The 22,545-nt window shown below is 41.1% G+C and overlaps 1 protein-coding gene across 4 annotated transcripts in view; it reads left to right on the top strand.

Moving 5' to 3' along the window:
• The window catches only part of SYT9 (synaptotagmin 9), a 69,793-nt gene extending 47,477 nt beyond the window's left edge, over positions 1–22,316 (top strand). For 2 of the 4 annotated variants that reach the window (XM_066187216.1, XM_066187218.1), the window contains exons 4-8: positions 13,756–13,876; positions 14,911–15,082; positions 15,684–15,813; positions 16,396–16,552; positions 17,553–17,640. In XM_066187216.1, coding sequence (XP_066043313.1) covers positions 13,756–13,876; positions 14,911–15,082; positions 15,684–15,813; positions 16,396–16,503 — 531 coding nt within the window. In that variant the 3' untranslated portion in view covers positions 16,504–16,552; positions 17,553–17,640. Of the gene's footprint in view, positions 1–13,755; positions 13,877–14,910; positions 15,083–15,683; positions 15,814–16,395; positions 16,553–17,552 lie in introns of those variants that run through there. The other 2 variants (XM_066187217.1, XM_066187220.1) reach the window with 2 other exon arrangements.
• The last annotated feature ends 229 nt before the right edge of the window (positions 22,317–22,545 follow it).

The raw sequence follows: 22,545 nt of genomic DNA, 5'->3' as shown, positions 1-22,545 counted from the left end.
CCCAATGGTTAAACTAGAGAAACAGAAAAACACCACCTGGAGAAAGATTTGTTTTAAGAAAGGATATTTTTTTGCCAGGATTGTTTTGAGAAAAAGCTTTCTTGAGAAACTTTTCCTTGGGAAAATGTTAGCAGCTCCTAGGCAGGCTTAAATCTCTCAGGCCCACATGTATACTGCTAAGTAGATGTAGTGCTAGGTTGGTAAACTGCCTAGCAGCTTCATTATTAAAATATTCGGTTTATTTGCGAGGTAGGTGGAGGATACACAGCAACAGCCTAAATTTTCCATGACCGGATCCACGTATCTCAATGTGTGTCAATTTGTGTCCTAATGACAGTGGTCCAGAGCTGTCTCTGAAGAAAAGCAGGCAGCTGGATTTGCTTGAACTTCTGGGCAGCACCAGCAATGAAGATACCAAGAAACAGTGAAATGTTCCTGGTACTGCCTGAGAGAAGTGGATCACCATGGATTCCATGGCATTTTTTGGGGGGGTGAGGCAGGGAGGTTTGCCCTGGCAGGATTAGATACCAACAGCATCTCAGCATGACATGCAGTCAGCAAGTTTTGCAGTCTGGTATGAAGTCGTCAGTAGCACCTGTAGGAGGAAACAGAAGAGCCTCTTTTTTCCCATGTTTCCCACCCCACACCTCAAAAAAACATCACCAAAACCCAAATATCTCTCCTGATTCAAATGTGTACTTTTCTTTTTAGCATGGTTTGAGAACCAAAGGATGAAAACTGTCCTCTTGTCCACACTTCTGGAATGATGCTGTCTGGTTATCATTAATTTTATTGTCATCCCCTTTTTTCCTCCCTCTACTGCTTTAGTTCCTTTTTCTCTTTGGAAACCAGAGAGATTCTAAGTTATAAAATTAAATAAGTTTGCATTATTGAAGATATAGGAGTTTCATCCATACTGACATATTTAATAACTGGGTTTTGTAGGGTTAAAACCCATGATTCTATTCTTCCATTTATGTTGCAATTAAAATGGAATGGCTGTGCAAGGACGCTCAAAGCAGTTCAACTGCATACCTTTGCACCCCATCCATTAGCAGAATACTGCCAGCAGTGAAGTGTTCTCTTTACCTTGGCTGCTTCACTTTGAAATTTGCAGATATTTTTGATGCCTTAAGTTTTAGCTTTCATGTTTTTTAGATTCTGTGCTGCCTAGGGGTGTAGTTCTGAGCCTCGTATTAAGTGTTAGTCAGCTCTCTTCACAGACTAGGGAGACAGAATAAATCTTTTCCTAGATGAAGACCAAGGACAACTGTTACAAGTTTTCAGGCCCAAAAGCACAAACAAAGGGGGGGCTGAAGGAAGGAACAAGAAGCAGGGGACCTCATTACCTGAAGATGTAATTGGACAATTAAACCCCAAAATGCAAATGGACCAAAACTTAGAAAAGTGTGAGACCTCGTGACCGGCTGTCCATTTTGTGCCCATTTTGGATCCACCTTGGGTGTAGCCCTGGTCAGGCTCTTGTCCTGCCCAAGGTGTGTCCTTAAAGGCCTTTTAATAAATACCTACTTTATTCTCTAGCTTTGTCCAGTCTCTGTTTCGAGTCAGCCTTCCCAAGGCATCATTTTGTTTTCTGTACTACCCATATAAAGAAGTAAATGAAACTTCTATGGAAATTGTTTTCTCTGTTTTTAAAAGTGGGCAGTTTTATAGAGAAGCGTTACAACTAAAATGCACGTTGTGAAGTTTAGTTGTGCGTTCTTTCTGATGGAAGGTTAGATGGAATGCTCTAAGATTTGGTTTTAAGTCGTAATGATCCCTTTTCATCTTTTCTCTGGTAGAGGAAACTTTCTGTGAATGGTGCATTGGTGTCTGGCACTATTAATGTTATACAACTGTTACTGTTATTTAGGTTACTGTTACACAGGTGACAGATCAGAAAAAGTAATTTTTTGTATTTAGTGGCACCACTTAACAGCAACCAAGTCAAAGGTAACAGAATTTCAGCATCAGGGAACTCTAGAAATGAAGTTGCTTTTTGGCAGCAAACACCTGAAGTATTCTCACTGTTGCCTGACCTGAGGGCATTCGTGACACGACATGACAAAATTGTCTCAAGAGGAACAAAACACATGGAGAAATTTCAGCAGAAAGATGCTTGATTATTGGCTTTAGAATCACAAGGATGCCTAGGAAAAGTTATACTTATTGAAAATAAATGGAAAAAAAAACTTTTAATAGCAATAATGCAGAAAATCACTTTGTAACTCACAAAAAAAAAAAAATAAAATAGGAGAATAGATTTATAAGCTCATGCTTCTTTCCCCACCTGCTAAATTGACACTAAACTTAAAAGGAGCTGCTCACAGAAAATATTGCTTTTGAAAAGTCCAACTTAGGTAATAATACTTGTATTACTTTTTTAGTGATATGAGAAGCCAGAAAGGATCAGAGAGAGACAGAGAAAAGGCACAACCAGGGATTTCTTTGAACGTGGATTTGATATCTTGATATCATAGAATTATTTAGGTTGGACAAGACTCTTCAGATCACACAGTCCAACCATTAACGCAGCACTGCCAAGGCCACCACTAAAACCTGTCTCGGAGTGCCACATCTCCATGTCTTCTGAGTCCCTCCAGGGATGGGTGACTCCACCACTTCCCTGGACAGCCTGTTCCACTCAGTAGAATTTTTCAGTTATCAGACAGGGTTTGGATTAATGACACTGAAGTTATTTTCGTGGTCTGCGAAGGGAGCACGTTAGATCCAAGGGGTCAGGATCTAGGGGCAAAGTGCTGCTCTGCTGCCTGTTTGCAGGGAACAAGGCACATGTGCTTCTCCAGCTTCTGCATTCTTTACACTGGCCACTGTATCTTCCCCCCTGAAATCATACCTGGAGTGCAATTCCACCACAGGAAAAATCTATCAAGACACATCTGATTAAATAAAAAAAATTAAATATATCTCAGAGAAAATTTCTAGAATGGCAGGCTACTGTAGCATAGAGTTTCTCATTAACTTTCTATTTTTCAAGCATGATACTCTTTGGACTATGTCGCTATTGTACACCACAACGACACAAAGACTCTGACTTCAGAAGGCTGAAAAAGTGACTCCTTTCTTCTTGCAAGCGTTTCTCTTTTTCTACTCTTTTACACAGACCAGTTCGATTGGTGACAAGAAGACAAACCTCTTCAATCACATTGGTCAAACCAGAGGGACATCAAGAGAAGCCCCTCCTAGGTGCAATCTGTAAACATTCTTGCTGTTACCAAAACATGTCTCTTTTTTACCGTAAATTCCCTGGGAAAGGAGTTTCAGAAATCAAAACATGTCAGGCACGAACCAGGGCTACAAGACTACTCCCTTTTTTTTTTTTTTTTTTTTTTTTTTTGGTATTTATTTCTGCAAAACTGTGGGGGACACTTAGACTAATAGTAGATTCAGATTAGTGAAAATGGCGTCTCCTTATTACCCATTTTGTGAACGCCCTGTGCTAAGCCTGAGTACGAAAGTCAGCACAGAACACCTAATGTGAGTGTAATGAATACATCCACAACATATTATAGGAGCTTCTGCAGACTGAAAAGAACATTTTTGTTTTCCTGGTACTGTGACTTTCTCCGTCTTTTTTCAGCACTACCCAGGTACCCAGTTTCTCTCCTTCTCAGAGTGATGTGCTCAGAATACACGATGTAACAGACACAAAATGCCTGCACTGAGAATGACATTCATATTTTAGTGGAGCTGTAAGTTCACGTGCAGCCATTGTAACTCAAAGTACATTGAAAGGCCAGTCCATTCATTTGCATACAGATCTAGTTTCAATTGACATTTTCATTTTAGCACACTAGAGGAAAAAAAATTAACAGGCAAGACATTTTAGATTAAAACATTTAGATTAGTTAACTTCCTTTTAAAACCAGCTTCCTCCTTTTCAATTTTTTCTTGGATGCATTTGAAATATTCATTATTAGTGGTATATGGAGATAATTGAACATATCTTTCAACTTATGTCAGAATGGAAGCAGAGGTGACTGGCAAATAATTTGTGGTAGAAATAATTTTATGCATTAGAATGGCTTTGCTGCTTCATTTTCTTCAGGCTGATGTTTGCCTAGAGATACTGAACACTTAACACGTAATTTAGTCTCCCCTTCATACAACAAACCAGCCTTTAGCCTTGAAAGCATGGGGGTTTATTTTATCTCCTTCTGTCTCTGTGATGTTCACCAAAAGTTCTCTTTTAAATCTGCAAGGTTGGCCCCCTCAGGTTAAATTGCTGTAAGGTAATCCATACTGCAATGCTATTAACCTCTGCTTCGCTTTGGTCTTTTCAGTCTCACTGTTTCACAAAAAAAAAAAAAAAAAAAAAAAAAAAAAAAAAAGAGAGAGAGGTCTAATCCAAATCAGCAACAGCCTGTGGAAAAATTACTGAGTTTCACATGATAGATGCTGATGGACATTCATAAAAACTTTTGTTCCTTAATTTAGGCAATGAATGCTTCAGAACAAATCCTGTCAGTGTCCTAATTTTCTGGATAGCACCATTCGACTGGTTTGTGACACTGCCCTCTGTGAAACATTCCCTGTCTGCCTGACCTACCTGTCCTTCCATTTCTACCACCTTCACCTGACATCAAAACTCTTCCCAGTGGAAGCTCCCTCCTCATTTCCTTTTGAGAAAGCACTTGCCCTCCAAACACATATTCCTGTCTAGGGCAATTTGCATTTCATCGCTATTCCCAAGCTTGTCAACATTTCTGAAGCAACCACTGCCTTCCCTGCAGAGGGAAAACTCTGAGTCAGCTCTGTGCCAGAGTGCTGCCCCTTAAAGCTTTAGCAGTGGGAAATCAAACCCATCCTCACGAGACTCTGGAAGTGCAATTCAAAAGGTGGCGACCTGTGAATGCTGACCAGGTGGGATACCTCGAGGTGGGAGAAAAGGAGAAGCCAATTTCTCCACGGCACCTTGCTTGGACACTCCAAGGTTATGGCATCCTTACACGTTCCATCATGAAGGTGCAGTTTTTTCCTCTACTTTTCAAGCCTTCCCTGTCCTACACCCACCTACCCACACACCCACCCCCCTGCCTCCCTGCACCAACCAAAATTATCCAAGGCAGCCTGCAACGCCTGGAAAACAAGGTCCAGGGCAGGGTTTTTTTTGTATTATTAAATCTATACTGAATTTCCCATTTTCTAGAAAGTGGCAAGGCATAGAATGATTAAAAAAAAAAAAGGCAGTAACAATTCAAGGAATTAAAATATCTTTCAGAGGAATATTTTAATTTGCAAGGAGAAACTTAAACTTCAATTAACTTTTCTCCCTGGCCAACAATGCCACCTAGCAAGCCTTCAGAGCCAACTCTGTACACTCTTCCCTTAATAGCTGATGAGGAGTTAAAAATGACTTCTATTAACTTTCTACAGAAGTTTCACTTTCAGAAGGCCTCGTTTCTGTTTTTCCCATGAAATCAATTTCTGACCCAGGCACACACACATAAAAAGGACAAATACTCCAGCTCTTCCAGTCATGTCTCTTCTCATTTTCATCAGCTCAGTTCAGACTATCTCTGCATCCCAGGTTTGGTTCTCTCACCCGAGATTCAGGTGGTTAGAGTCTTTTTGCCTCTGAAAGCCCTGAGCCAGACGCAAGAAAGAAGCAGACTCTTCAAGGTCTTGTTTTTCTTGGTTTCTCGCATTGTTTATTATTTTCTTATCTTACAATGTTCTCTGTACCCCGCTGAGGTCTGTTCTGCTGCTCGGACACAGGACGACTCCCCCCGTGATGGGAGGTCGCTGCCTTTTATACAGATAACTAAGTGTATATTATTTACAATTATGTGCCAATGCCTAATACCTATACTAAAGGGGTCAACTCTACTCTGACCCAATCTCCTTTAACTACTTTGTGCCACCGTCACCAGGAGATGGAGGCCAGGGGAGAAGAAGGAAGAAGTCAGGCCACCACCCTAAATCCTTCATCTTGTCCCCCATGTATCTACACGCTAAGAATCCTAAAACTACAAATTTTCCACCCTGTGACACACTACACTACTGTCTGTCACACCTTTGTGACTTGTAATTCTTCTCTCAGCGTTAGAAGCTTTTTTCCACGGACTGAAGTCAAAGGCTGTGTCTCTCTGGGCTCTGTGCCAGGGTCTACAACCCGCCTGGATGGGCTCCACACCCCCCTGTCCAGGATTCAAACCCTTTTGTACAGATCTCAAACCCTCTTGCTCAGGTCCCAAACCTCTCTGCCAAGGTCTGTGACCTGCCAGGACACCCAAAGGGGTCCCCTGGACTCCAACATCTGCAGTTCATCAGTTTAGTTTGGAACAAATTAAGACATTATTTCTATCTTAATGGCTACAGGATAATTCATTAGATTCACTGTTGGACCCACGTTCAGCAAACCTCTGTAGTTGTTGGGAATCGAAAATATGCATAAAGGTTTGAAAGCCAGTAAAGTCTATAGGATTTAAACATCTGTTTGAGAACAGGTATGGGATAAAGTTTATCTGCACTGAATGGAGGCTTTTTTTAAAGGATCTTAATGCAGAATAATTAATCAATGAAGTCTTGAATGATTCAAAGAACAAACATATCCTGTAAATGCATCCCAAGGATCGTATGCAGCTCACCAGCTGGAAAGTTTCAGTTAATCACTGCCACCCTATTTATAGGATAGAAATTATGACAATGGAAATGTTGGGAGTTTAGACGGATAAGCACATTGACTGCCTACAGGAAAAGGCCTTTGTCCTTGATTCTACTGAGGACATTGTCGCAAGAGAAAGTTATGAGTATGTCCTCCTCAAGGACACTGGCTGGGTTTGTTCTGGAGCATTCATGAAATGAAAGGCTACTGCTTTGACTCCCACTGCCCTCATTTCTGAGGCATCTTGAATGACTGGCACAGCACAAAGTTGTGGCTGGAGAACCTTTCTCATGTGGCCTGGATTAAAGAAAAGTAGTCATGACACAAGGATAATGGAATCACGTGAGGAAAAAACCCAAAAAAACTCCAAAACACAAACTCTGAAAATCCATGTTAAAAGATCTTCACACTCTGAAGATGGAGGATATGGTATTGGTTTTATTTTTGATACAATCTTTATAGAGAAGTTGCCAAAATGCTCGGGAAACTATGAGTGCAAAGTCCAGAGTGAATTACATGCAAACTCTTCAGCTTTCTCGTATTCCTTCACTGCGGTGAAACCACCTTCTGAATTGCTTGTTCTTGTTCTTTCCCAGTATGTGAAATCAGACATACCAACCTCAAAAGGCTTCTTTACTTACTCGCTTTCATTTTTAAAGAAAAGCATAAAGAAAATAAATAGAGACAATGAAATACAAAACAAAAAAAACCCCAAAAAAACCACAGTGAGAAAATTGTACCACTTGAAAGTTAACTTAAAACATGAAATATAGCCTGACATTGATGTATTGAAAGAATAATTATAGAAGGTAGGCTATTCCCATTTTCCACTTACTTAATCACTTCTCTGTAGATATGGATTGATTCAGGCATTAATAAATATCTGCTTTGCTAGAGTTCATTTCTTTGATTTAAGATGTCATGAAAATAGAATTTTCCAGTCATATCTTTTCTATTCATCTCAAAATGTGTAATGGGAAGCAACTGGCACTCTTCTAGTAACATGCAAACTCAATTAAAATCAAACATTTCAGAAGAATTTTTATCGGTACCTATTTCTCATAGATATGACCCAAAATGACTCTATGATGAAATTATAAAAAATGTAGAGCTAACTTCACAAATTCTTCATGTTAGATATCTTAGATTTGCTAGCATTCCTGAACAGATTATAGACTATGGGATTTGCATAGTATTTGTGTCCTGGACATGTTCCTCAGCAGAATTAATATCTTATCATTCAAATCTTGTTCCAGGTTTCTCAACACAGATGAGAAATTTAATAAATGTGTATCCCAAAAAGCAGATAACACTTCTTAAAGCATGTTTAATTCATTTAGGCTTAACACATATACCTAGTACACTTAACTCATCCTTGTCTTAGCTGAGTGAATCTCCTCTGAAATAAATCCCTGCAAAATTCAAATCCCCACATTAGCAAATATTAGAATGATGTACAGTGAAACTTATCTTGCACTGTAGCAGCATAATTCCCTTAATGCCAGGAAAGATTTTTGAAGCAACTAGGAGTATTTTTTGTTGTTTAAACTGCAACTAATGCTCCTCATCTTGGAGGGCGGAAGAAGGAGAGACTTGAATAAAATAGCGGCAATCTGTTCTTTCTGTGCTTCAGAAACTCCAATGATACCATCTCATTCCACCTCTGCTCTGCTTCTGTTTTCCTGTGTCCTTTGCAGAGACATGTCCGGCTGCTATAGGAGGCAGCGTGCAAATCTACCATTGCCTCAGCTGTACAGCTCTGACACAGCAGCAGGAATTTAGCAAATCTCTAAAACCACTTCTGCCTCGAAAACCTCTTTCAAGAGTTACTAACTTAATAGGAAATAAGCAAGGGCATCAGTGCCTGCTAAGTGCTCCAGTCCATTTTGGTTGGTGAGATGCATAAAAAGTACGTGTGGGCACCTCACAACCCATAATTAGTTTTGCAACATAGCAGAAAAGTGAAAAAGTAGTGTCTGTCTTTTTATAGCTGGAGAACTTAGGAACCTGGTATAATTGAGACATATGCTTTAATTAGAGTGGCACAGGCACTGCGTGGTGCAGGCCTATCACAGCTCCTCTGCTCCAGAAATACAGAACACAAGTTGCCAAAGAAATGGGCATAAACCTTATGAATGCCTAACTCAGGGACAGCAAATCTCCTTCCAGCTCAGAGGCAGAAGCAGAAGATATAGCTTGTAAATTGTCTTGTTTCCTTCCTTCCCCTGCTGCCTGTTTTACATACCCATTTTCTGCACTCGAATGTGTTTATGAGAAGGAAGAGGAGAGCTCTGATCCCAAATGTCATTCCCATTTGTCAGAATATCCCTGACAACCATGTGACTTAGAGCTTTCACTGGGAAGGTTTGATCCAGCCTGAGCTGCTTAATGCAGCCTCAAAGGCATCAAAGGTGAGGCCATTTCGGGGCCCTTAGTCACCATCCTCTTTGAGGTTGCACGTCTCCCTGTTTAATATGCTGAGTTATACTCACTAAGCAACAGCATGGAGCTGCTGACACAGTGCTGGGGAGTGATTTATCCTGCAAGCTAATCTCCAGCAAAACTGAGTGATTTTAAAAACTGTAAATACTGTGTGATTGTGGACTGAAAACCTACTAATGGTGCTATTAGAATTCAGTATTTTCAGAGGTGTATTTGTTTTGGGATTGTTTTACGGGGGAGAAGCCTGAAATGTTTTCTGGGAAAAGCAGGAACAATAACCCTTTCAGTGGAAGCCACTGAAAATCACTCAAAAAATATGATTTTTATAATGTATGAAGTATTTCCACCAGGAACAGAGCAGGAAGGAAGCATAATATGAGAGGGGGGCATGTCTCCATGCTCCTAACAGCAATCTTATTTACCTTGAGGTTTCACAGATTCATCTGTTTGCAGTTTTCAGGCAAACCTTGTGATTTACACCTCCAGTCTGAGCTCTCCCATGCAACACTGGGACATTTTCAAGGAAGAATCTTCATGCTCTTGCTCCATTGAATAAAAAACTGCATGAACCCAGCAAGGGCTCAGAAACAAATCCAGGTGGGATTAGCAGAGGCTCTCTGTAAAGCACAGCTCACATCATCAAGGCACTGAGCCCTCACCCCGAGCCTGGGACCGAAGCCTGGGGCACTGGAAAAGCAAAGCTGATCCAAATCTTGTTTCACCTTTTTTAGAATACAGAAACAGGCAGGTTACAGTAAAAATAAAAGCTGTGTTTCTGCCTCTGAACCTGGGCAGTTTTTGAGGACAATGGGAGAGCGGCATGTTTGTTAGAGGATATTTATTCAGTTATGCTTCCTGCTGAATGGGACCAAAAGAAAAACCATATGGGGCATGCACATACAAGTAAATTACAATTGCAATTTAATTAACTTCTGATTATTTTCTTTTGAGTTATTAGGAAAACTGACCAGCCTTTTGGTCTCGTTATATTTTTGGTTACATGCACTGTAACATGCCCAGTATGGTATTACGACCACACTGAATAAGATTTTTAAAAATTTGGAAAGTACAACATGCATGGCTTGATTACCTACGCTATTTATGAAATCTTTTCCTCAGCAGGAATTCCAAAATGTCTCTGGCAGTGTAATGCCTGTAGTGCCACGTTTTGTGGAGCGTACACAGCAATGCATAAGCACTCAATTCGAACAGGAGCTAATCCTTGCAGAAGATCCTGCCCTCTATGCTTGTTAATTCTTTTCCTCGAAGCGATTTCTTGCTAATACTGCACACCTTTAGTGACAATCCGTGGCTTAAGCTGTGTAGCTCAGTGATTTTAAACTTGTGAGGATGTGCAGTAATCCTCTCTACACCCTGGTACATCGGCTTTGGTTCTGTTAAAAAGCTGAATTTGTAGAGAAGACCTGTGTTTGCTGGATGGGAGGGTGGCGCCCGTGACAACGCTGCTCTCCCGTCAGAGCATGGTGCCTGTTCCCCTCCAGTTACCCAGGGAAATGAGCACACACGTGCAGATTCTGGAGGGCAGCCACAGTTTGTGGGACTCTCTGAGGAACATTTCCCTCATTAAACCTCCCTAACTGACCCTTGAGGACCCCTCGTTTGCAACAATTTTCAGTGTTGCCCTTTGATTGCAGAAAATAGGGGTAAGACAGGGAGGAATAGCCAGGGCAAGGGGAAAGGCTCTCTCTGTAATAAAAATTCTTTCCAAACTTTACAAGTAGCCAGTATGATGGAGCAGTCCTTAATTCCCTACAATTTCAAATGAAAGTATGAGAAGACAGGGCTTTTTTTCAGACTGAGAGAAGGATTTGCATGGCACTTGGTAAAAAATGTATCACAAGGCAGGTGACAATTATTTTTCATTTGTAAGGCAAAGCTTGTGGGTAAGTATATTATGGCCTGATTGCTAATATTGCATTCTACAGATGTGATCCATTCTTTTCCTAAGCAGTCCATTTGTGCAGTTATATTTTAACTCTTCTTTCCAGTGACCAGTGATGGGACACGAGGGAATGGCAGGAAGCTGGATCAGGGGAGGTTTAAGTTAGACATTGGGAGTGAGTCTTCACCCAAGGGGTGGTTGGGCTGGAACCAGAGAAGTGGTCACAGCACCAGCCTGACAGAGCTCCAGAAGTGTTGAGACAAATACTCTCAGGCACAGGGTATGACTCTTGGGGCTCTTCTGGGCAGGGACAGGAGTTGGACTCCGTGATCCTTCCAAATCAGGATATTCTGTGATTTTCTGACTTTTCTTGGCATCTGAATTCAATTCCTAAAACAATTGTGTGATAATTCATTTACCTATAAACTTCTTGATAAAAATTGGATAAAAGTTTTTAAAATTGTTCGTTCAGGATGATCAAGTCTGGAATGGAAACTTTTATATTTGGTAGTGGCAGTGAATTTGCAGTAGTCGCAGAATGAATTCCTAATCACCACATGGAGCACTGGAGTTGGATAAAGAGGGACTTTGGCACAGTTGGTAATATTGAAGGATGCTAAAATACACAGTTAAAACAAAATATGCCTGATGGTCTGCTTTGTGGTCAGGGAAAACCTAACTGATCCAAAAACACTGTCTTCTTCTGAAGGGTAGTGACCAGTTGAGGAAAAACAACCTGTCAAAGTTTGCAAGAGTGACAAATTCCCAAAGGATATCTTTAAATATCTTTAAATAGCTTATGAAATTCTGGTCCCCTCAGAGCTGCTGCACAAGAGAGAATTTCAGAGCTACAAATCTCAGCACCTCAGAGCTGGGGAAGCACATTTACATGCTGGAAGTTGCTCTCACAGTGGGAAGGGCAAGTGAAAACTTTGCTTCCCGTTTTCCTGATTGTAGGCATCGAGTTCCAGCTGGTCACTGGGAAAATTTCAGAGATCAGTCATTTTCCGGTAATGTTATGGGCAGGTGTTAGCCAAGAGAAATTTCTCCTGGATGTGCTGACACCTCTTTAACCTGTAGGACTTCTCACAGCATCCCAAGCAACACTTTGATCCTCCCACCAAGTGAGTCAGTGACACAGTTTGTGGCAGCAGGTTTGCTTCCAAGTGGGAGCTATCAAGAGGCACTAAGCAGTCTGAGTCATAGCAGGCACCTCGATGTTGCCCCAGCCTTTATTAGCTTCTCAGCCACCGTGAAACACTGATCTTTAGAATGGAAAAGGTGATAGGGTTAAAAGCTGGTTATTCCTGACAAATGGCCTGTAATATCAGCCTTTTCCTTTTTGACTGCATCTCTTAGATGAAAGCACAATGAAAGAATCTACTTTTGAATGGCTGTACATGTTTGGTTTCTTCTTTGAATGAGCTGTGAGCTAAAGCTGCCTCTAAAGATGCTAAAGATGCCTCTCTTGAGCAAGGGGTTGGATCATGTGACCTCTAGAATTCCCTCCTGGAACAATATTTTTCTAGAGCTCTGTGCCAGCAATGCTTTCTGTCGTGCTTATGTCCCCTGCTAACTCATGAAGTGACAGAAAGTGACTGCACAGTCTCTGGGCATCGGTCTGAGCAGCAGCTGCCTCAGAGACAAACCTGTGCTAGGAGCTCTTTCCAGGTATTTTCCCTCTCCTTCTACGTCATCCACCACCTCTCAGCTTTTGGTGACTGACGGAGAAGGAACCAGCTTGGGAAAGATGAGCAGCTATTGCACAAAGCTAAGTAAGCAAGATAAACAAACTCCACCACAGTTGCATTTCTCTTCCCTATAAAACCTGGAATGTGGCCTTGAAATTGCTAATTTCAAGGATCAGGTAATTTATTTTTTTTTTTTCCAGCCAAGAATGAAATATTAAGTTACAGGAGGCAGGTCTATGAAAGTGTGAATTCACTGCTCAGTCAAAAAAAATGCAAATCAAATCAAAGGAATCATTTAATGCAATCCTTCCTTTACTATTTTTTTAACGAAAGAGATGGATTTCCCTCTTTAAAAAACAGTCATGCTTTGTAACTGCAAACAGGGTTTGAAAATTTTCTAGTACTTTTCTGGAGCCCTGGTGCTATCAACACAGGAGAGGGTTCCAAATTACTCTATCAATGAAACAGATAGATAAGCCTACTTAAGGGGGCTTGTCTGTGCGAGGTCCAGGAAGTTGCTGTTGTTATTATTATTATTATGATCAGCAATTAATAATAACCCTTACTCTGCTTCTGGTGGAGACTGTCTCATTGCCATAGATGCTTCAGACCTGCCACACCTGAGTTCATGCAAATTTGAGTGTTGCACAAAGCTTTGTCCTGCCCAAACCATGGGTTTTTTTTTTCTGTGAACGTCTTTGTGGGTTTCCCGCTGCAGAGCAGAGGGAAAGGCACAGACATCTGCGGCTGCTTGTCAGTGAAAAGGCAAATCACTAAAAAACATGAAATAGAACAAAGGTTTTCCAGTCCCTCACAGGGCACCTCATAATTTAGATGTGTGTCATCTCCAAGGACTGAGTGCTAGAAACTATAACCTCATTTACCCTGGAGAACTTTGGTGGTCTAGCAACAGAGTGACTCAAATTTTGTACACACATGGACGGCTGTTTCTTCAGATACGTTTCAGAATGAGAATTCAGATTTTACTGCATAACAGTAGATCCCCAAAGGTGTCTTTTTATCTTTAAATCCTGCTAGGAGTAGAAACATTGTTATTTTTACTTCACATTATCTTTCTTTTCTTGGAACAGGATAACGTGGATCTTGGTGACCTTATGTTTTCGCTCTGCTACCTTCCAACAGCTGGTAGACTAACTATTACAATAATAAAGGCAAGAAATTTAAAGGCAATGGATATCACAGGAGCATCAGGTAGGAAAGAATTTAATGCTCAGTGTGGATTTCTGTCCCATTTCCCTCCAAAGACACAGAATTCAACGCTTTCAAATCCCAGAATGATTTTTGAGAGGAGGGTTGTTATACTGTGAGCTCTGCTTGAGTATAGGAATTTATGAGAAATAAATAATACATTTTATTTTGCTTAGTTCCAAGCAACAGTTTAAAATAAGTTGCTCTCTCAAAAAGATTGCAAGATTATTATTTCCAATGCCACTGTAATTCAGAGTGAAACAACCTGGCCAAAATGGATTCCCTCAACACTGGGAATTTGTTTGCGCAGCAGACTGTCACAGCTATGACACAGAGGCAGACTGGCTCTCTCTGACTGTCCCCAAGAGCCACTGAGCCAGTTCTGCTGTTGCTGGCATATGGACAAAGCAGTGATCATCCCCAAATCCTTTCAGCAGCCCTTTCAAAATCCCACAATAAAAATTATAAACGTGAAACAAGTTTAATAGATGACTTTTAAATACTAGCAGGGAGTTGTAGAGCTCTCAGAAAGGAGCGACAAAGAAATAGCTTTCTTTTTTGCTACATTCAGGAGTTTAAAAATAATTATAATTCTCTTGACAAATATAAGACACTAATTGTTACACTTTGAATTGTATTTAACCATACATCAGTAAACCCCGTTGTGAAAAACATTGTCATCTTCTGTCTGTCCTACAAATCTAACAAGTAATTAGGCTGCTATAAATAGGCTGATACACAAGCTGTCGAATGAAATAGTCATGTACAACACTCTTCAGTGGATATTTTAATGCCCTTTGAGAAGCTGGTACACAACAAGGAGCTTCTTGAACCTAAAAAGTTCATTGCAAGCAGTCAACCAGGTAAACCTTTCAAAGCTGCCCTACCTCCCGTGCATTCCATGGTAACAGAGAACCCCAAATTTCAGTCAAGTCCAGGAGATTAATCCTGCAAGCAGGTATGGGCACACAAGAAGTCTCCCTTCACTTTCCATTTGCATTTGTCAAAAATCAACATTGTTCTTATGACCCACACAGATCCCTACGTGAAGGTTTCTTTAATGTGTGAAGGAAGGCGGCTAAAGAAAAGGAAAACTTCCACCAAGAGGAACACCCTAAATCCCGTTTACAATGAAGCCATAGTCTTTGACGTCCCTCCAGAAAACATTGACCAAATTAACTTGTCGATAGCTGTTATGGATTATGACCGGTGAGATGCCTGTAGCTGTCAAATACTGGCTGATAAAATCTTGCGCGCTAGATTTGCTCCCAGAAATAAAGTTATTAATTTTTTTTTCCCTATAAGCGGGGAATTAATGTCATGTTGATCTGAGTAGAGGTCTCCAATTTTTTTGTTTTGTTTTGTTTTGTCAGGCAGAATTTCCCTACTAAATTTTAAAATATAGATTTGCATCCACAACTGACATCATTAAGCTGCACGTGTTCAGCAGAACTGAGGTAACTGGGCATTTAATCGGAGAGGCCACACACTGATGTTCTGTTTGTACGTTTATACCAAGCCTTAACACACACGCTCCATTTATAAAGTTGTGTCTTAGAGCCTGTTTGCCTTTGCAGCTCCTTACAGAACATGGGCAAGGAATATTTTGTGTGCTACGAGGGGGGAGTATCAAATTGTTCTAAGCAGTGGGAAACACAAAGAGCAAACCTGCATATTTCCAAGTGCATTGTATTCTCCAGGCAAGGCTTAACCCTAAAAATCCACGAGTAACTTCTCTGATGAAATATGCAAACGGTGTGGTTCCAAAGGTAAAATTTTAAGAAAAAAATGTTATGGACCATTTTCACAGTGTAGGTCACAATGAGGTCATTGGAGTTTGTCAAGTAGGCAACGATGCAGAGAGTCTAGGTCGTGACCACTGGAACGAAATGCTCTCGTACCCTCGGAAGCCCATCGCTCACTGGCATCCTCTTGTGGAGGTAAGGCTTTGATTTATTGCTTCCCCCTTGCAATAATGGTGAATATTCTCCCACACGGCATTAGAAGTTGGATAAAATTTTATGGGAAAACCCAAGATCCGCGCGCCTGAAGTAAATCCTAGAAACGGGTTTGGAAACGCTTTTAAATTGGAAACAGGACACACAAGTTAAGTCTGCTCCTTCCAATTTCAGGGAGACAGAAGGTAATTGTTGCCTATAATATATAGCCATGAAAAGACCAAAGATTATACATTCAATTGAGGGTTTGGTTTTGCTTTTTAAATAAGATTTTGGGTAACTTTCACTGGTAATTGATATAAAGAAATGGACCTTGTTTACAGAACAATCAAGACCTATTTTTTTTTAAATACAACAACGTAATTTGACTTCTTTTCTTGTAACAATATATCATCCATGGCACTAACACATCTCAAAGGATGCCTAACTGCACTGAAAAGAATATGTTTAAGTGTCTGTGGAGATCTCAGGCGCTGATAAGAAGCGACACAATCAGAAAAGCTTTTCAAAGTTCCTATGGTTTTTTTTTGTTTTGTTTTGTTTTGTTTTGTTTTTTGTCTTTAGGGCCCTATTCAGCAGGAATGTTATGCAGGTCTTCTGCGCTTGGATGGCTGCCGAAGAGGCTTCCTCACCCTTTTAACCTATTCAGCAGAAATTTGGCATTCCTGTTGAACTCTTTCTTAGCCATATCCTCAGGGGCTATTCCACAGAGTCCAGTGGGGTAAAGATGTCCTTTTAATCCCTCTGTCTAATCCTCTCCCCAATACAGGGAACACTAATCCTGATTCATGAGACACAGAAATTCATCAAAGATCGGACTAAATTGCTTCCTAAAGTTACCATGACTTACTCCCATTGTTGTTCTCATTGGCTGAGTCAGGCAGTACTCCCAGTCGAAGGGAAGTATCTTGTTTTAGGAACAGCCCCAGAGTAATCCTCAATGTTGAAAGACAGGAAAGAGCACAGCACCCATATGAAGCCAGGAATGATGCTGTGGGCAGTAATACTTGGAGGCAGGCAGTTCACAGCCCCTCTGAGTTTACTTTTTGCACCGGAGTGCAGCTGTGTTACCACAGTGCCACTGAAGATTTCCCTGCTTGGTTGTGAGCACTGGCCACAGGCCAGTTCCAGAAAAGATTGTCAGGCATTATGAAGATGCTGCAAGCTGGGAAGAATCCCACAGTCTTGTCCTGTGTCCGTAAGGAGTTGCGTTTCCTGGTGCCTGGGCACCCCAGCAGGGCAGTTTGAGCAGGGAGTGCCCATGGGCTGTGTGGCAGGAGGAAGGCTCAATGCCTTCTCAGCACAGCTGCTGCCAGCAGTGGGGCAGCTCTGCCCAGGTGTTTGTGCCCCCAGTGACAGGGAGGATGGTGGCTGGAGTGCCATGCTTGAAATGCTGACCTGGGCATTTGGGAGCTCTCGGCTGTAGCCGAGTGTTGGTAGGAATGTCCTGACACAGCACACGAGGTGTAGTGTAAGGGTTACCATTGCCCACAAGTGTCTCGTAGCAGAAGTTGTCTACATCCTTATATCCAGCCTGTCTTCCCTCTTTGATAAATTTCATTGCAGCCAGAGCCCACAATTAGGTTTTGACAGCTCTTCCCTTTCCACAGGCATCCTGTTCTTTTCATACATGCCTGGCTAACTTCTTTAGATTTCATTACTGTCGATTGCTTTTCATGTCACTGAAAGCTAAACAGAGACATATTTTTTTTCCTTCCCAGGAATCAAGTGGGGGAGGGTGTCCAGCGCATCCAGGCTGTGCAGAGAAATATATACACAGCATATCATTTTGGTTCCTGAATCAGGATTAGACTCAGCGACAGCTTCTGGAACCTCTGTGGCCACAGCCATAGGACCCTGAATATTTGCTGAATAGGACCCTCAGTCTTCTACTGTGTGAAGAGCTATTGGTTTCAAATAGCGCGATGTTATCCACTTGTAGCATTAATTCTCCAGCTGACACTACTGCTACTGATAGATTATTTGTATGGTCATAGGCATTACCCAAATTCAAGTCATCATTTCTGTTCAGCGGAATAACCCAAGTTTTACAAGCAAAATTATAGCAATGTAAACCAACAAATATGGGAAGCAGCAACAAACATTGTCCTTGTATTTGCAAAAAAAGGTGCAGTATTGTGAATGGTTAGCTTTCTAAGTATGTTTTTTTTCAAGAATGATTGACATCAGATGTTTATTTTTTGATGAAAAGTTGCGTCCTCAGTCTCAGCTGGTGCCTCCTTTCACCTGACATGAAAACAAACTAATACGGTTCCTTGCAGAAATCCTTCAAATCCGAAAAAAACCTGTAAATAAAGTTCTGCTGGGTGAGAACAAGATGCATATGGTATTTGTAATGACAGCATGTTCTTTGAGAAAGGAGATAACCGTCTGTATAACATGGAGGTTGTTAGTCCTCAACCTTCGTGGATGATTTTCCAGTCAACTTTTCTGAGTCGTGTCCAGGACACTGCAAACTGTTGGAAGCATGTCCCAGGTGGCACTGCTGGATCATATAAACAAACACACACACACACACACACCATGTCATTTGAAAATGCTGTTGCAAATATATAGTGCCTGTAAAGACTTCCTTTATTATTTGTGGTAGAATTAGCAGGGCTGTTTTACATGATGGCATATTGTAAATTCTGACAGACTCTGACCATTAAAAGAAAATGAATCGAAGCACTGCATTCCGTCACGTAATGAAATTTGTGCCCCAAAGCAGGAGACCCTGGCACACATGGGAGTTCTCTCATCCTCCAGTGTTTTCTACAGAGAACTTGACTCACATCTTTACATGGGAATTTTTTGTTTAAAAGATGAAAATGCAAAGCGTGGATGTTTTATACAAAACAGCTGTTTGCCATGTTCGTACAGAGAGGGAGCCTTGGTCATTTAAATAGACTTCAGATAAGTTTATGTGCACACACATTGCTTCACATCTTGTATGTGATGAATGTTCACCAAGCATTTTGGATCTGCAACTCTGCTGACACAAACATGCATGCACAAATTGAAGAAATATCAAAAATTTTGGCCTCAAGTCTGAAAAATCAGTTTCATAACCTTTCAATGAGGATCTTCCACAAAATTCAGAATTACCTGTGGGTAAAGAACATCTTGGAACTTTCAGGACATCTTTGATCTGTTGTAAATGTAGGCTGCAGACATAAATCAGAATTCCTGTAAGCAGAGTGGTTTTTCAAAAATCTCTTGCCACTCTGTAGAGAATACAGCTGCCACAGGCAACGGTATACCTGGCAAACTAAACAGCAATTCCAAACCTGCCCAAGCACAATTTTAGGAGGGCAATCACTGGGCATTTCCAAAAGAACAAAACTAATGTTGCCATGGCAAAACTGTTCCACTGCACCTTCAGCTTTCTATCAGGGGGCCAGTGATACATGACAATGTGCATATCTGTTCATGCATGAACCTCCCCTCGGGCAGAATCCTGTGCTCTTTACCCAGGCTCTCCCAGGAGTCACCCAGGGGAGATGGGCATAAGCAGAGGAGGAGCGGAGTTCTCTGATTTCCTGGACAAACCATTCCACACTGCACCTCTGCCTGGAATGCAGAGCGGGCATGCTTCCCACTGCATTGTTGGCAACAGAAACTGCAGGGAAGGGGAAAAAAAACTACACAGCAAGCTCAGTTTGTGTCCATGGAAAACTGCAGGAGCCTTTCTAGGATTTGTCCCCAGCAGCTCAAAGGGACATCAGTTGAAAAGTGGTATCATTATAATAACCAGTGGGTTGCAGTTCTTTTATTTTATCACCGTGCTTAGTTTATTTAATGCTCAAGGGTCTGGCATCAAAAGAACTATTTTGAACCGAGGTCTACTAAAACAGGGAAAGAAATCTCTGTGACAGTGAGCATTTAAAGTGGAATCCAGCAGACTTCAAAGGCTTAGAGATGAGAAAAAAAACCCTAAATTTATTCAACTCTTCTAATTTTTGCTCATAACTTGCAAACTGTTACTCAGGCTGTGGCATTAATATGTGCTTTTTACAAATACCTGCCTTATCATAGTAGTGCATCTAAGGAATGATAAATATTTTCTATATTTGGATACTTCACTCTTCACCTTTATACTCCACTTAACCGGTGATATTCCCTAGACCTGAAATATTTTTGTGTTCTGGCTCTGGTTGGCCAGTAGACTGCTGCTGTCTTCGGACTGTGTTAATTTAATACCACAGCCTGCTGGAAGGACCAGAGGATAGATAATTCTGCTACAAACTCAACTGGAAACCCAGGGAAGGCTATGGTCCCCATGCTGCTCAGCCTTTCTTTTCTGAACTGTGATTCTCAGTGGTAAATTAGCAGTAGACTCCCAAGAATGATTTCAAAGCTGAAATCCTCATTTGTTTTCTTCTTTGCTCTGAATGCATTATTACATTGTATGACAAGTATCATAACTCTAAAATAGAAGAGAAAATCACTTATAAGTGCATCGCAGCAAGATTTTAGTCCCATTTTGCTCTTTAACAACGTGCTATTAAATTGTTGCTTTTAGTTTTCCATAACAAGCCTCCATGTCAGGTGTTGTTCTGTGGAAAAGCACGGAGTGGCAATGGGAAAACCTTCCAGGTTACTGACAGTGAGGCTGAGTACCAAGGACAGTGGCCTGATATTCCCATGACAAACACAGCGCAACTCCTCTGCAGCTGAGTGCTCAAGTATTTCTTTATCTCTTTCCACTGAAATCACAAGACATTAAAAGCATTGCTGTTTTCTTTTGTTACGCTTTTCCCTGCAAATAGCCCAGGCAGTGGATAAGCAAATATTCACCTCAGTCTGGGGAAGCAGGGACTACCAGAACAGGAAACAAATATGTAGGATAAAAGACCCAGGGTCTAAACTGTTTTTATCAGCCATTGTGTGGCTCAGTTTTCCATGCCAGCAGATTCATGAAACACAAAAGCAGCACATGTGAGACACTTGTTACACAGAGGTCCAATTTAACCTCTGGTAGGGGAACTCCTGGATCAATACAAAATGAAACAACAGCAAAGGGCAATGCGAAAGAATGAAAGAAAAGGAGGTTGTTTTAGTCCACCCTTGTTGGCTTGAGGGGTGGTTGTTGAGGGGGCTTTAGGGTTGTTTGTATTCTTTGGTTTGGTTTGGTTTAGTTTGGTTTCATTCTTGTGTTTTAAACACCAAGCATGGTATGTAGCTATATTAACATGAGCACTCAAATCCAGAGACACAAGAGATATATTGATTTACATGCTTATCACCTAGCAACATTTGAGCACTGAGGGGAAGTGTCTGCAACTGAAATAAGAAATAGACGAAAACTCTTTTAGTTTAAAAAGTAACAAACAATAAACAGGGACCAGGAAATTCACTTGAAAAATCTGTTTGACCCAGCTAGAAATCCATCTGGAATGATTTTCCTGTTCATACATTTTGCTCAAACAGAAGGAAGTGAAAAGAGTGGATCAGGTGACTCCATCTGAAGTGTCATCGGTGAAATACTTTTGTCCCTTTAGAACAATGCATTGCTAAATGATTACATCTCAGCTTCAAGAGAGAAAACAATGGATTTCTTCTCTAGTAGAAAAAAAAAAAGCACGTAGAGAAAGTAAACCACAATACTGTAGAGTTTAATAGAAGCCCCCTGTGCTGCAAAATAGGGCAGCAGGACAGACTTGGTGACAGTATCACCTTGAATCTTGCTGCAATTAGTGCCACCCTAATTCAGTGCTGAAGTGACAGCTGAGCCATACCAGTTGTATTCCAGCGGCACCACAGCGCCCAAGGCTGGGCAGTTCCAAGAGCTGTGTTCACAGTTCTTTTCTAATACAGTGGGTTGAGCAAGGAACCACAGTGGAACTTCTCCAGGGCCCTGCAGTTCTCTAGAGGTCCACCAAAGGCACTGGTGGCACTGCCCAGGAAAGGCGTCGCCCGCTGAGCGAAGGCGGCGCACGTGGCGCAGAGGGGAAGGTGACGGGAGGACTTTAAAATATCTGGGCTCTCCATCTGTTCGTTTGTTTTGTCTGGGCTCTTTAGTTCCTCCCCTTCTTTTGCTCAAACGTAGACATTGTAAAACTGAGATGTTTTACTTGGTTGCATGCTGGCCGGCTGCCATCTTCGATACCCATCGCAAAGGTGCGTGAAGAGAGGTGTGTTGTTTTGGTATACTTTTGGTTTTGATAACACATGGACATTGTACTATACTTTATTATTTCTTGTTCAATAAATAGTCCTGGTATCTCTATGTTTCATGTCTAATTTTGGAGAGTAGGGCCATACCTGTATCAAGGCTCTCTCAATTAGGTGGGCATTTTGTTTGTTTAGTAGAAATAATGCATGATTCCTTTTGCAGTGATGGTTTGGGGGACAAAAAAAAAATTCCTAATTTTGTAATATGTATTACAATCTTCTAAACACAAGTAAAAATGTACCGTGATTTATTTATATAAATCTAGTCTGAACAAATAAGTTTTGATCTTAATAAAAACTGTAAGAAATTGTGCAATTGTAATTTATTACTATTTTGTAGTTAAAGAATATTAAATTTCAATTCATTATTCAGAAAGCCAGCAAACATTTTGGAAACATTTTTTCTCAGTTCTTCTCCAGAGATAATGTGTTTTGGTAAAATACATGAGGCCAGAGAGGAAAAGCTTTACAGCACTCACACAAAATTTAGGAGTATGGATACTGAAACCTGCCTCGTGTTTCATCCCATGTCCCCAG

The sequence above is a fragment of the Chamaea fasciata genome, unplaced genomic scaffold, assembly GCF_029207755.1.
Source record: "Chamaea fasciata isolate MVZ Bird 193981 ecotype frontalis unplaced genomic scaffold, bChaFas1.0.hap1 SCAF_7, whole genome shotgun sequence".
NCBI classification, from domain to species: Eukaryota; Metazoa; Chordata; class Aves; order Passeriformes; family Sylviidae; genus Chamaea; species Chamaea fasciata.
The sequence above is the reverse complement of the archived record's forward strand: the minus strand, read 5'-3'. Positions and strand labels throughout refer to the sequence as shown.